Source organism: Falco peregrinus, chromosome 4, assembly GCF_023634155.1.
Source record: "Falco peregrinus isolate bFalPer1 chromosome 4, bFalPer1.pri, whole genome shotgun sequence".
Lineage (NCBI taxonomy): Eukaryota > Metazoa > Chordata > Aves > Falconiformes > Falconidae > Falco > Falco peregrinus.
In genome coordinates this window covers 93,035,110-93,048,693 of record NC_073724.1, presented here as the reverse complement: position 1 = coordinate 93,048,693, position 13,584 = coordinate 93,035,110, and the positions used below count along the sequence as shown (strand labels likewise).

Here is a 13,584-nt window from a genome sequence, read left to right as displayed (position 1 = left end):
TTCAAGTCCCGCGGCCGGCCCAATCAGGGAGGCGCTGCGCGGCGGGCGATTCAACGGGCCCTCGCAGTCTCCCCCGTAGCGCTATGGCGGCGAGCTCCTCTCCCCAGCTCTCAGCCAGCCGCAGGTCTGAGCCGGCCTTCCGAGGTAAGGCGGCGGGGCGGGCACCGGGGCACGGAGCCCCGAGGGGCTGCGGAGCCCCGAGGGGCCGCGGAAGCGAGGCGCAGGCTGCCGGGGCTGTCTGTCGTTAGCCGCCCCGCGTAGTCCCGAGCAAGGCCGCGGCGGGTAAGGGAGGGGCCGGTGGGAGAGGGGAGCTGGCCGCGCCCGCCGGGAAGCGAGAAGCGGGAGGCGAGGGCAAGCGCCTCCGGTGGGGTGGGAGGCTGAGCAGGTCTCGGTAGCGGCGCCCGCTGTCGTGGCCTTGACCGGTGCGAGGGGGCCTATGAGACTTCACCTTCCCCTGGCAGGGCTGGGGCCGGTGCTCTCCCCCCGCCCCTGGGCAGGGCTTCTGGCGGGAAGGGCGCCCTTCTTCATAAGGAGATGCTTAAGAGCATCCTATTGAAACAAGGAAATGCTTCGATCTAGACCTGGACTCTTCTATTTGTTACTTTCTGACCGGTTTGGTTCGCGCGAGCTAAACGAACTGAGTTGCTTTGATGGGGCTTTGCCGTTTGGAGCTGGCAAGATCTGAGTTTCTGGTGCAGACGGTGCCTGGGGGGCTCCAGGGCGCAGCACCTCTTCGCAAGTACACCCGGGGGTGGGCCAGCTGGTGCACGCCTCTGCAGAGCAGGTGACACACATGGCCTCTTGGGCTTCCTTCGGAGCGGGATTTGGACAGCTGTGCTAAAAAAGCACTATATCCTGAACGAAACAGCGCTGCAGCAAGCCTAAGTCTCGATCCATTCTGCTGGCTGGCTGTTTCAGGCTTTGGCGTGTCAGTGTTGAGGAAGAACTTGCCTTTTTCAGCTCTCCCATGCTGGGAAGTTCTGAGGACAATTACCCCGTTTTGTGGGATGACAACTTTTTACCACACAGAGTGTGCAATCAAGTGCTTAATTCTTTCAGGATTAATGTTCAGGTCCTCAAAAGCAATCATGTTTTAGCAATTTCTACAGTGTGAACTTCAGTAATATAGAAATACCTGAGTGTTGAGGGAGGATGTTGATGAGCCTTGTAGGGATTTCTGAAGTGTGAATAAAGAACAAGGGGCAAGACAAAATATGAAAGATAAAGAACACATGCAAAGAGATTCAAAAGGGGACTCAAGCCTGCTTAGGAGGAGGCCAAAGTCAGGTTTTATGTGAGTTCATTGAAGGCTTCCACAGCTGAATGAGCCTGTCTATGATGGAGGATGGTGCAATGCCATGAGTTCCTGAATATGATAAAGGAATTGTTGTTTTGAGTCAAAGATAAAGCTTTAACTTCATGCTGTCATATCCCCGCTGCATGTCAAACAGTTTAAGACTTGGAGTCTTAACTGTCTAGACTGGCTGTGTGGATGCTTGAGCTTGCTTTGGGTGGCAGTGTTACTGAAATCTCGGAATGAAGAACTTCTCAACACCAACGTGATGTAGATAAGCAGACACTTCTTTATTAACGGCCGGGTGCGTGAGTGAGTCTTCTCACGATCAATGCACACCAAGTTTCAAAATCAGACACCATATATAGAACTTATTCATGCATAATCGTGATATTTCCCGAAAATCATTAACGTATTCTCCTCCCATATCTGATTCTGCACAGTAAAGGTTAGAAAGGTCCAGAAATGGGTCTGCGGTATGATTTGGGTAGGTGGTATACGAGTCGGTGGTCACGATCTCCCCCTGCCGGAGTTACCTTTTACTAAAGTTCACGGTTTCTTGGCAGATATCTACAGGTTGTTCCAGTCGACTCTCCCCAGTTCCCATTAATCCTATATTCTGACATTTCAATACGCTTTCTACATATGGAAGACTAGTTAACTACAAAGAAACCTTTCAAACCCTAAACTTATTACCTAAATTTTAAACACTGATTCTAGCCCATTCTTCTGGCCTTGGTACGGGACTGTACAAGGGATTTCATAACAGCTTTTACTGTGCAACTATGTTTCATTAAAATATATTTCTTATCCCTCTATATTTCTATTAAAAATTATTTTATAAAATCAAATAAAGTCAATCAATCTTAAATTATTAGCAAATCTGTAACAGCAGGACCATCTTACCCAGCTGCTTCCAGCAATCCAAGATCACTGCCTCCCTTACAGGAATAAAGAAAGGTCTCTGAAAAGATCAACAATGCAGCCTTATGAAGGATATAAGCCTCTGGTGTGCAGTCGGTCAGCGAAAACATGCAAACTAGTATCCTGTTCTGCAATGACTTTCTATATTAAGAAGTGACAGCTGGCTTAAGACCTTTCCATGATCACTTTGTGGTGTTATTAACACTCCCATTGATTCGGTGTTTATGCAAATGCCCAGATGACAGCAGAAGAGAAGGAAATGATTTTGCAGATGGTCAGCTGGGTTCACGTGCATGGCGTTTTCCATGTGTGCTAACCTTACCTTGCTACCATTACAAGTGAAAACTGTGCTCGCTGAGCCAACAGCAAGTATGTGAAATGCTGGACGGGCATTCAGAAGGTAGAGAGGGGTGAGCCTGACTTCTTCCCATTGCAAAATCGTGTTTCTTCAAGCTTAACGCAGCAAAACGGCTATCTTGTACAGCTGTGAGTTTACGTTCAATTGCCCCTTGAATCTAGTCTTTCTCAAGAAATAAGAGAATGTGTAAGACATCATAAGATGTGAAAATTAAAGATTTTTTTTAACCCACAATGTCTATGTTTCATGATGTCCTGATGCTTTTCTAATGGCATTTACTTTTTTCTAAGAAACAAAGTTTGGCATGATTATTTTAGCTGAAAATGTAATCTATATTTTATTTTTTTATTAAACCCACCAGAACAAAGACAACAAAAGGTTGAAGAATACCTATCAAGAAAAAAGACCTTTTCTGGTGTGCCCGTTCAAAAAAAGCAGGCATCAATCAGGTAGTATTTCTGCTATGGCTTACATTCTTTAGAAAGCTTTGTCGGTGGTTGGTGGGAAAGACAATAGCAGTTCTGGCTGAAAACCTCATCCAAAAGGTGATACCACACAGTGAGGCTAGTGACCACACAGATTTCCTGAAGCCCTTTTATTGTCAACAAATACTAAAAGCTTTTGTTAACCACATGCATAATAGATGCAATTCATGAAGTGTATTATCTGCTCCTCTAGAGACTGAGACAGGACGTAATACCCTCATGACAGAGCTCTTGTTTGAGATGACACTCTGCTGTTTGCCTCTATGACCTTCCTTCCACAAATAAGTTTTCCCCCTCTTTCTACTCAGGCTATGCTGCATGTGTTCACGATCCACTTGATCTAGCTTCATTGTGCTTTCATAGTTAGTAATTCACTATTTTGTGCTAAAAGCAAACAAACTATAATAAAACACAAGCTGTGTGGTGGCCAGCACATCGGCATGATGTTCTGTAAACAGAAGGTGGGCACCTATCATCAGCTGGTGCTTGTTTTTATTGACTTGTATTTAAATCTTCCTGCTGTTGTCTAAAGTCTGGACATATACTGCAAGACATTCTAATAAGCAGCAGAAATATCTCTAGAGAAGACAGTGGTGTAAAGGAGCGCAGAAGGTTCTAGCTCTGCCGTTAGTTCATGGTGTAACAATGTCTTTGCAAATTGTAAATTTCAGTCTGAAATTTATTCCAATCTAAATAGGAAGTCTTGTTTGCTATTCTGTATACTTGAGGTGGTATGGTCCCATGTTCAGTAGCACAGAGCTACTTGGTAGTACAAATCTAACTGAACAATGACCTTTGAATGTAAAATACACATAAATTACAAGGATGAATATAATCTGCCAAAAGACTTACTCTGTAGTAGGAAAAGGCAAGTGCTTTCATGTTTTAAGAAAGCTATCTTGTGTTAGAAAATCAATGCCAACTACTTTCATTATAGCAATACTCTTAATTTAGCATTTGTTTTACTTTATTTTCCTTGCTTTCAGTTTCTTCTCTGGCAATTATATTCCAGGACTTTTCATAGTCTTCAGTTAACTCATTATTTAGAGACATCATGTATGTGGGTATGACTAATACTTTTATTTTGCAGATATTGTGAAGCTGTTACTGTTGTAATAGCTTTTTGAGAAGCTTTTACTTTTATGAAGCCATTACTGTTCCACACTGACTACCTGAAAGGGGGCTGTAGCAAGCTGGGTGTCAGTCTCTTTTCCCAAGTAACAAGCGATAGGATGATAGGAAACGGCCTCAAGTTCCGCCAGGAGAGGTTTAGATTGGATATTTGAAAAATTTTCTTCACTGAAAGGGTGGTCAAGCATTGGAACAGGCTGCATGGGGAAGTAGTCGGGTGGCCATCCCTGGAGGTATTTAAAAGACATGTAGATGTGGTGCTTAGGAACGTGGTTTATTGTTGGGTTTATAGTTGGACTCTGTCTTAAAGGTCTGTTCCAACCAAAATGATTCTGTGATTCTATAACTAATGATCAGTTCCCTTAACATGTGTTCTCTATCAGGTGGTGCAGAAGTGACAGCAAGATGCATGCTTTCTGCAGCACTTCAAAGTCACCAGTTATCTTTTTCTTTATTTTCATTCATGTACCCTCATTTTCAACTTGGCTGGCTTCCAGAATGTCATCTGATGCAAAGTTATCAGTTGCTAACTGAAACATTAATTTTCAGTCACATGCAGTAGTGCCACATGTTTCGTATTATGCATTGTGAAGCACCTGAGGAAGGATTTGGATTTGTAACTTCAAGCTGAGGATATTTTTCTTCTGAGCTGTCAATATATTTTCCTAGTTTCTAGGAGACAATACTGGTCTTGGTGGTTTCGTTACTCATTGGGTAGTCTGATGCCAGCTGTGGTGCCTGACTTCGGGTTTTGGAACCTGTCAGTGTGGTAGGAGCTATGTATCCTTGTTCAGACTTGCCTCAAACAGCCTGGCCCCTCATGATTGCAGTAGCTGAGCTTCAGCTTGTTGTGCTGCTCCCCCTTCTCCCTCAACTGCAGCATTTAGAAACTTGACCTTGTGGCAGATGCATCAGGCCAGACAGGCTAGTGCTCATCCTTAAACATGAGAATGGCATCTGCAGTATATAAGGTCTGTTCTCTTTTCTCCCTCTCTGTTAGCTCATTATGGTGTAAGAAGGGATGTTTTGCAGCCTGAGCCCTGCTCAATGGTTGCTTAGCCATTTATTTGTTTCTGGAGGAAGAGTACAAACTGAGCAGAAGTGCTTCAGCATGAGTTGCCTGCAGACTACCAGCTGGACCATGTGAACTTATTCTAAAAATATATTCATTTGTTACATTGTAGGATGATTTAAGATGTCTTCTTCTTTTTTTTTTTTAGCAGTAGCAGAACTAGGAGAGCAACTAGCAATAAACTGCAAGACAAAACACAGCTCTCAAGTTCTCCAAAGCCAGAAATAGTAAGTTTTTGACTGATAATCACATACTGATGGCACTCTGTTTCTGTGACTACAACATTCCACTCACTTAAAGCGTATTTAAGTTCTACAACTTCCAAAGCATGAGAAGCTTGCAGGTGCAGAGGTGCAGTTTTAACAAACTGTTCAGTGAGTGCTTATTGTATGCTTTTTGGAGAGCTGTCGCATTACTGTGTGTAACGGACCATATTGATATTAAGTTTGTACCTGACTGGAGAGGGCATTAAAGAGGATACCATTCTTGCTGAAACAATGATTAAATTTTAATAACTTTTCTTGAGACTCTCAGAACTTTTTGGATATATTTTCAGTCTTTGGGGAATTTATTTATAATCTGAGCAAGGTCTTCTGTCAGAGTAGAGAATTCTTGTATTGTACTCTGTTACTTGGAAAACAGTAGTGGAGGGGGAAAATTCCAAAAGGGAGAACAAACTTTATTTAGAAATTTCCTGAAAGGAGATATTTTGGTCTGTGTTAACATTAAAAATCACATGAGACATTAAACTACATAGCTTCCTGAAATAACAGCCCTTGTACTCAAGCTCTAGTTATTGGCTTGGTCAAATCTTAACTTCTAAGCCTGAATGACAAACCAGGAAATACGAGATGTGGTATAATTTTCTTACTGTTCAAGGGCATCTTTCTTGAAGGAGAAGAGTGTCAATTTCTGCAGACTTTCATGTGTCATTTGCATGTCTTTTCTTCTGCATTTGGATCTTTCACTATTCTATGAGCTGCTGCTTGGAAAATGCTGCCTTAGTTGCTGTAGAGCATCTTCTTTGGAGGAAAAGACTAGGGCTCACTCCTTGTAGCCTCTAGGCTAGGGTTATGCTGAGAACATATGGCTGAGAGTTTTCAGGGAGTAGTAAGGCTACATAAAACCCATGTGTCTATTCTTAACTACAGCATTCTAGAGCTCATTAGTAAGAAAATTCTCCTTCTGGTACCATGTCCTAATGCCCTAATTAAAGGAATTATTCACTACCTTGCATTAGCAGGGTATCCAAACTAAGTGGAGGAATGGTGCTGCCATTAAGTGATGTGGTATACAAACTAAGATACTGCTTTTGTCTATATATAGCCTAAAGCAAGTTTCTATTTTATGACTCTTCTTAGAAATTGATTTTGGCAGTTAAAAGTCAGCAATTACTTTGAGAGTTTTCTTTCTATAAGAAGAGTGTAGCCCTCAGGTTAGGCTGCCTCACTTCCAAGGTACAGTTTAAACAATGCTTACTTGATTTTTTTGATGTGAATTCTGCAATGAGAGCTGACAAATACTCTGTTCAGTGTATATATATATATACACACACACACACACCTCTTTTGTATTTTGTAGTTACCTTTAAGTGCTATTTACTGTTAATCACTTTAGTCCTGTAAATAAGTGAAAGCTTCTTTGGGAAAAAGTAACATGCAGCATGAATGTCCTTCTAATAAGTTTGTGGATATGTTTTTGACTTCAGGAAAACAATGAGAATGCTAATAAACTGCCATGGGACCAATCAAGTGGTCACTCCGAAAAAAGTGTTATTTTAAACTCTTCCACAACCACACTGACAAATTCCATATCGGGAACAAACTATAATGAAGATCATGCTTCCAAGGATGAAGTTACTGAACTAAAATCTCAGCACGTGTCACTTAGCAAGTCCTTCTTGCAAATGAAAAGCATAAAAGAGAAGCAGTCAGTTGAAGAAAAACAAAATTCAGGTATCAGCCTACCAAAGAAACCAGTGTTTGGTGTGTATCGTGGCAAAGTTATCCAATCCAAGGTAAACTCCTTCCGAAAAGCACCAAAAAGTGAGGGGGAAAAGAGTTCTTTGCCAGACAAGAAGTTTCTTCCTCCTGCCACCAAACCAGCAGCAAGATCTTTGTCGATCAGCCGCTGTAACGTAGTTTTGAAGACCATCAAAGTCACAAACAACCCTAATTCTGTAAAAGCAAATTATGTCCTCCCATTTCAGAGCAAACCATCTAACAAAGCTGCTATTAACTCCCAGTCCCATCTGAAGGAATGGCAACTGACATCTGTTGTAGCACCCAAGAAAGTAACAGAAAATACGATTCTTGGAAGGGTTGCACAGCCACTGAAGGCTGCTTCTAACAATTCTGACCACAGGATACTAGGAGTGAAGAAATGCACAAGTTTTTGTGAAGGTGCAAGACCAGAAGCTCCAGCAAAACCAGTTTCTGTTGTTCCTGGTACAAAGTCAGGACAGAATTTGAAAACTAATGGCAATAGAAAATCTCTTCTACCAAAAGAGTCAGCAGAAGCAAGAAGGTAACTGAATTACTGACTATTGTAGCTTGATCTTGGGAGGTATTTAGACCTTTTTTCCAATAATGTCTATTTTGATCTATTTCTTGCTGTAGTTGTGCTGAAAAATGACATCTGAGTGTTTTAACTTGATGCCCAAGGGCAGTAGACAGAAACTGTAGACTTAATACTGAGAAATCATGATTCAGACTAATTACAGCAGCTCCTCAGGTTTACGGCTTGTCCTGTGCAGTTATAAATAGAAAATATATATTGCTTGTGGTCTCTGATTTTTAGGCTAAGTGTTGTGACAGCCTTAAGCATGACAGATAATTCTTGAAGTGAATCGCACATGCATGCCACTGCTTCAAAAAAAAAAAAAACCCTGATGCAGAATGTATATAGAATTGACTGTGTTTATGGCCTGAAGGAGAGCACTTGTCAATGACATTATATGGTTGTTCTGGGCTGCTCTCCATGCTTTGTGTCTTTAGCGATAGCTTTTAGTTTTCTGGTTTGAAGTGGGATTAGGGAAGAGGTGGTACATATGAATAAATCAGAAGCATTTTCTACCCCTTCTTGGAAAAATAAAAAGTCTGTAGCTGAAGTCTCTTGGTGCTGCTGAAAAGGGAGAGATTAAAGTGAAAGGGTGGTCAAGCACTGGAACAGGCTGCCCAGGGAGGTGGTAGAATCACCAACCCTGGAAGTGTTTAAAAAACACATAGATGCGGTGCTTGGTGACGTGGTTTAGTGGTGAACTTGGCAGTCCTGGGTTAATGGTTGGACTGCATGATCTCAAAGGTCTTTTCCAACCTAAATGATTCTTTGTTTCTATGAAAGCATTCTGACCTGATAGATACCTACAGCGTAAGTGATATGCATGGTTCTGAAATATCCATGCAGGTCTAAATGGCAGCTGTATCCTTTTTAGAATTAGAGGATAGGACTCGAGGACAATCTGGAAAGTATTTGTATGACTTACCCTAGTTAGTGTCAGTCAATGTAAAAAATAAAATATCTGTCATGTCAGCTAATAATATTTTTAAATGCAGAGCTCGTCTGGATGAATGGAGGGCATCTAGAGGAAAAGTGTTGAGGAGACCTCCTATATGTGTGCAGCTGGGACCTCAGTCTACAAGTGAAGAACAAGGGTTCTCTTCTGGTGAATCTTCAGAGCATGTATTCCATAATGAAAAGGTCAACAGGACTCTTGCAGAATGTCTGAAATTAACTGAACAGGTATTCAGTCCCTTGCCTAGCAAGTTCTAATAATATAGATCCCTACAACATGCAAGTCCTATAGGCATGCTGGACTTGTGAACCAGATGCAGGGCACTAATTGCTCCCCAAGTTAGGCAATATTGTAGCTTTTTGCTGACACCTGAAGGAATTAGCTCTCACTGAAGAGTCGCCAATTTACTGAACTACCTAATAAGATTAGGCAATAATGGTAACATAATAAAGTAGAAAAGTTCTAATGTAATGAGGGTAGTATGAAATAATTAATCTAAAATAAGTTTGCATTTGCAGAAACTTGCCTAGAGTTCTGATAAAGTCTGGTTTAAGTAGTTTTGAAGATGTGTATACATTATACTATCCCTTCTACTTACAAGACTGTAGAAATAATTTCCATTTGGAAGAATAGGTGAATGACAATTCTACTAAAGAAGGAAAAAATACTTGCTTTTTAGTTCAAAACCAGCTGAAGTATAGCACCTCACTGTTCACTGCATTTAAATCTCTGCACTTGTGTTGACTTTAGGGATGTCAAAGTGATGAAGTACGTGCCATGTTGGAAGATATGGCACAGAGCACTCCTGGGGCTAAAAAGCTTGCGAAATATTGGATCTGCTGTATACGTCTTGAACAGATGGGCCCTCTTGAAAAGGTCATTGCTGTCTATGAGGAGGCCATTTTGGCAGGGGCAATGGTAAGCAGCTTGTCTTGAAGTTTAAGATTAATAAATATAAAGGCATGAAAGTACGGTATATCTGATTTTAATAAATACTTTTATAGTAGGAGAGCCATGTAACCTATGTGAACATTAAAAAGTTGGATTTGGTTTGCTCTGTAACCACTGTAGATACTACTTTCAAGAAGAAAGATTTAGGATCATCAAAATACCATATGATGCTCTGCCTAGAAGAAATTAAGGACTGAGAATTCTAGTGTCACTAGAAACCCAAAACAGAACTTAAGTTCATCAATAAATGTAAAATTAATTCCTGTACTTAGATATCAGCAAGGTTTCAGGACATCAAATAAATACAGCCTTAGTGCACCAAATGCAGGATTCACTTGTGTCCTGACTTGTGTCTGAACAGCATTAAATAAGCATCATGTGTTCTGTACCACTTTCCCTGTAAATGTTATACCAAATAAGCTGAAATGATGATTAATTTTGGAATTGTTTTTCTAAAACAATGCAACCTTTTTCCAGCCTAAAGATGAACTACGACACACACTAATAAATATTATAAAAAATACTGAAAGCCTCTTTGAGCCTGAGGATGGTAAGTCCAAGCGTACTCTATTCTAGCTAAATATCTGATTTGACAGGCAATGCAAGCTGTTTAAACCATTTATGCCTGTAAAATTCTGTTTCATGGAAACTCCTCTGTGATCATTTTTTACTCGGTTGTCTTTGAAGACAACCTTGTAAACCAATCAATTTCAACTGTAGGCATGTTAAAACGAGTAGTGGAGATGCTTGCATATTCGGACTTTCTGCTTCAGCTCTGTCAAAGCAATGTTGTCCAGCTATTTTAGCCTGACAGTCAAAGAGTAAATAAACATTCTTGTGAGCTAAAAATCAGTTGCCTCTTTGACACGTAAACTCCTTTACCAGCAGATGCATCGTTGTGTTATGGCATAGTGTCAATTAAAGGTGGTAAATCTTCCAATTTTGGAAGCAAAGTAGCCATATACACTCCTGTTCAATATAACGTAATCTGCCAAGTATTTAATCCCAACTGAATGAAATACTTGCTCAGAGCTGCTGTGCATGGGAATGAGGAGAATGACCTCTCAGGATGTATTTACCCTGAGTTCTCAGGTTTCAGGTTCTTGAAGGCCACTAAAATTATTAGTAATTTAAATTGCTGTGGCTCAGACTCAGTACATGCTTAACTTTCTCATGTAAAGTTTTAAGATTTCAGATCTCTCAAACATTAACTTATATTTTGCTGTAACTAATCACAGCTGTACTTTTTTTAATATTTCAATTTTAGGGGGAGCTGTGGTAGAATCTGGTTTACATGAGGTAGTTGAAGTCAGTGGAAGTTTAGGTTCAGGAGCATCGGAGCAGGTTCAGGAGGCCTCTAAGGATCTCTGCTCTGATGACCAAAAAGCAGAGAGTGACGACACTAAGGCAGAGGCTAACACTGAAGTGATCAAAAATGAAGAAATGGATTCAGACTTGAAACCAAGAGAAGACATTTTGCCAAAAAAGAATAAAACCCAGAAGACTAAAGAAGGTACAAAAAAGAAAGGAAAATGTGGAACAGAAGAGCAGAATGAAGATGGGGTAAAAGATGTAGCCCGATCAGTTAATTCTCCTGAGAAAGAGAATGGCACACCTTATTTCCTGAGGTACAATCAATCTACCACACCATACTTGGGAAGGTAAGATTACTTCAGGTAACTGGAAAGTTTGCAGTGTCTGGGGCAACACTAATGTTTGTGTCCTGTTGAAACAAGGAGGCACTGCATTTGTGAAAACCTTGTTAAAAGCTCTCAAGAACTTAACTTTTTAGTATTGCTTCCTGTTCCTTCAGAAGGAAGTATTTCTAAATGAAGTCCTCTATTTACTCAAACTGTTTTGCTTTTTGAATGCCTTACTTCAGAGTAATCTAATCTCTTTGGGGCAGAGACATAGATTCCAGATTTAGGATCCCTTCCCACAGCCCATGTGGCAGTAGCAGTGCTACACTGAGCTAGACAAAGTAGGTGTCTCCAGCCATCCCCTTTTCAAATGTAGATGTGGTTGTACATCCTACAACACAGAAGCAAACAAGATGTAACTGTCCTGTAAAGTTTATCTTAACCGTTTTCTCAGGCAAAATTCTGGTTAGTAATCTCGGGACGAAACAGATAACAACATCTAAATTCTTTTTTGCCACAAAGTGCCTTTTAAGATAGCAGATTTAAAGTTGTGCTCAGCCTTGGCATCTGATGAAGCTGGACTCTTGGCAGCTGTCTGCTATGCCTCATAGCAGGAAGAACACTCCCCAGGTGGAATGGGGAGAAATCTTCCTCTTTTGAATACATTCTCCAAATTAAAGTATTTTGTCCAAGAAGAAATATATATCTAGTTTTAACTGTATGAAAGGACCTGTTTTCAGTTTCCTTTGGCTATGAGGATGGGGAAGAGTTGAATGGGAATCACGACTTACTGTTTCTGCTAGATGCTACAGAGATAATTTGTATGATGGTGTGCCTGTGTTTAGTGACTTTTATTTATTTTTTTTACTAAGGGTGAAGATGCACCATGAGGCACATGACTCCAGTGCTAAAGACCTGAAAATTGTAACCCCGTTGCGATGTTCTCAACGCATTCGGGAGAAGATGCGCAAGCTGTTGGATACTGTTAAGGATCAAGATCCATGTGTGTCTTCATTTGAACAGCTAGGAGAATTGGAATAAGAAGCACTGCATTTATCCACAGACAGCAATGCACTCAAAGAAATAAGTGCTGAAGTAGAAAAGTAAAAAGGGGCAGTAATGCTACATGGGGGTTAAAGATTGGATCCTTTTTAAGGGGAGTTAAGTGGCATTTGTTTTTAGCAGCTTTGAGAAAAGGAGCTATCTAAAACTTGCATGGATGGCTTAATATGAAATTTGACTGCCTGAGTCACTAGACTTTTGAATTTATAAGTTTCTGCCTCTACAAAATTGCAGTGAATCTGGTCTCTTTTAGTACTTACAGCCTTCAGTGTCTTCATGTTAAATATGATTCATCAAATATTGAACCAAGGAATAGATTTCACACTTCATATAATAGTCTGATTGTAGTATATTGTTAATATATACTGTTTTCCTGTTGCAATTCCTATGAATTCTTTAGAATTGCACGATCTTAGTTTAAGAAACAAAAACAACTTAGGCAGCGTCTACTATAGCAACGTGTAGTTTTGAAAACTGAAAACAGCTAGTAGGGTGTGTACAACACTAAGTTTAAACTGTGTATTTTTTTAGGGTATTTCAATAAAACAGATTAAAATTAATTCCTTTACTGGATCGTAATTAAACCCAGTAACTGGTTTCCTTTGCAAGTATGATACACTAATTACTTGTGCAACTGTTCTAATGTTGATTTGCATTACTCTGTAATATGGAAGACTTACTAAACTAGTCATCTTAGTTGTGTTTGTTCTTAGTTTCCACCTAAAGCCCATAAATAAATTGTAGATTGTGGCTAGAGGCCTGAGACCGGAATTCTGAAAATTATTTTATATGGTTCTTGGAAGTGAACTGTCAGAGTGGAACATGGTGGAATTTTTCACATTCAGCAGAAGCTGAGTGTTTCTGTTATAGTTTACCTGTCCAATTAAATGACAGAGACTGGCCAATTAGAAAATTTGATTTATTAAAGCAAGCGACAAGTAAGCAAAACAGTGCTGGGCGGCCGGGGAGTCTCCTGCTCCACCAACGGCGCGCACTCTCTTCCCGAAAGTCACTGGTTTTATACCCTTCATCCTCCGGTGATAGTGGTGCACTCTGCGTCTGTGCTGCTTGTTGCTAGGGGGTCGTTTTCTGCCTTCCTCGGATTCCTGGTGGTCGTGGGGATGAAGGCTCTTTGTCTAACTCACATCATGGA

The 13,584-nt window shown here is 40.7% G+C and overlaps 1 protein-coding gene across 2 annotated transcripts; it reads left to right on the top strand.

Annotated features, from left to right (window-relative positions):
* Window positions 1–20: 20 nt before the first annotated feature.
* Window positions 21–13,202, top strand: CKAP2 (cytoskeleton associated protein 2). Of its 2 annotated transcripts, none has more exons than XM_055801770.1 (9): window positions 21–144; window positions 2,938–3,025; window positions 5,416–5,491; window positions 6,973–7,790; window positions 8,819–9,005; window positions 9,529–9,696; window positions 10,207–10,279; window positions 10,997–11,390; window positions 12,242–13,202. In XM_055801770.1, the coding sequence occupies exons 1-9, from the start codon at window positions 84–86 to the stop codon at window positions 12,408–12,410; spliced, it is 2,034 nt and encodes a 677-aa protein (XP_055657745.1). In that variant the 5' UTR covers window positions 21–83; the 3' UTR covers window positions 12,411–13,202. The 2 variants fall into 2 exon arrangements, with proteins under 2 accessions (XP_055657745.1, XP_055657744.1); XM_055801769.1 differs by having other exon boundaries at window positions 5,413–5,491.
* The last annotated feature ends 382 nt before the right edge of the window (window positions 13,203–13,584 follow it).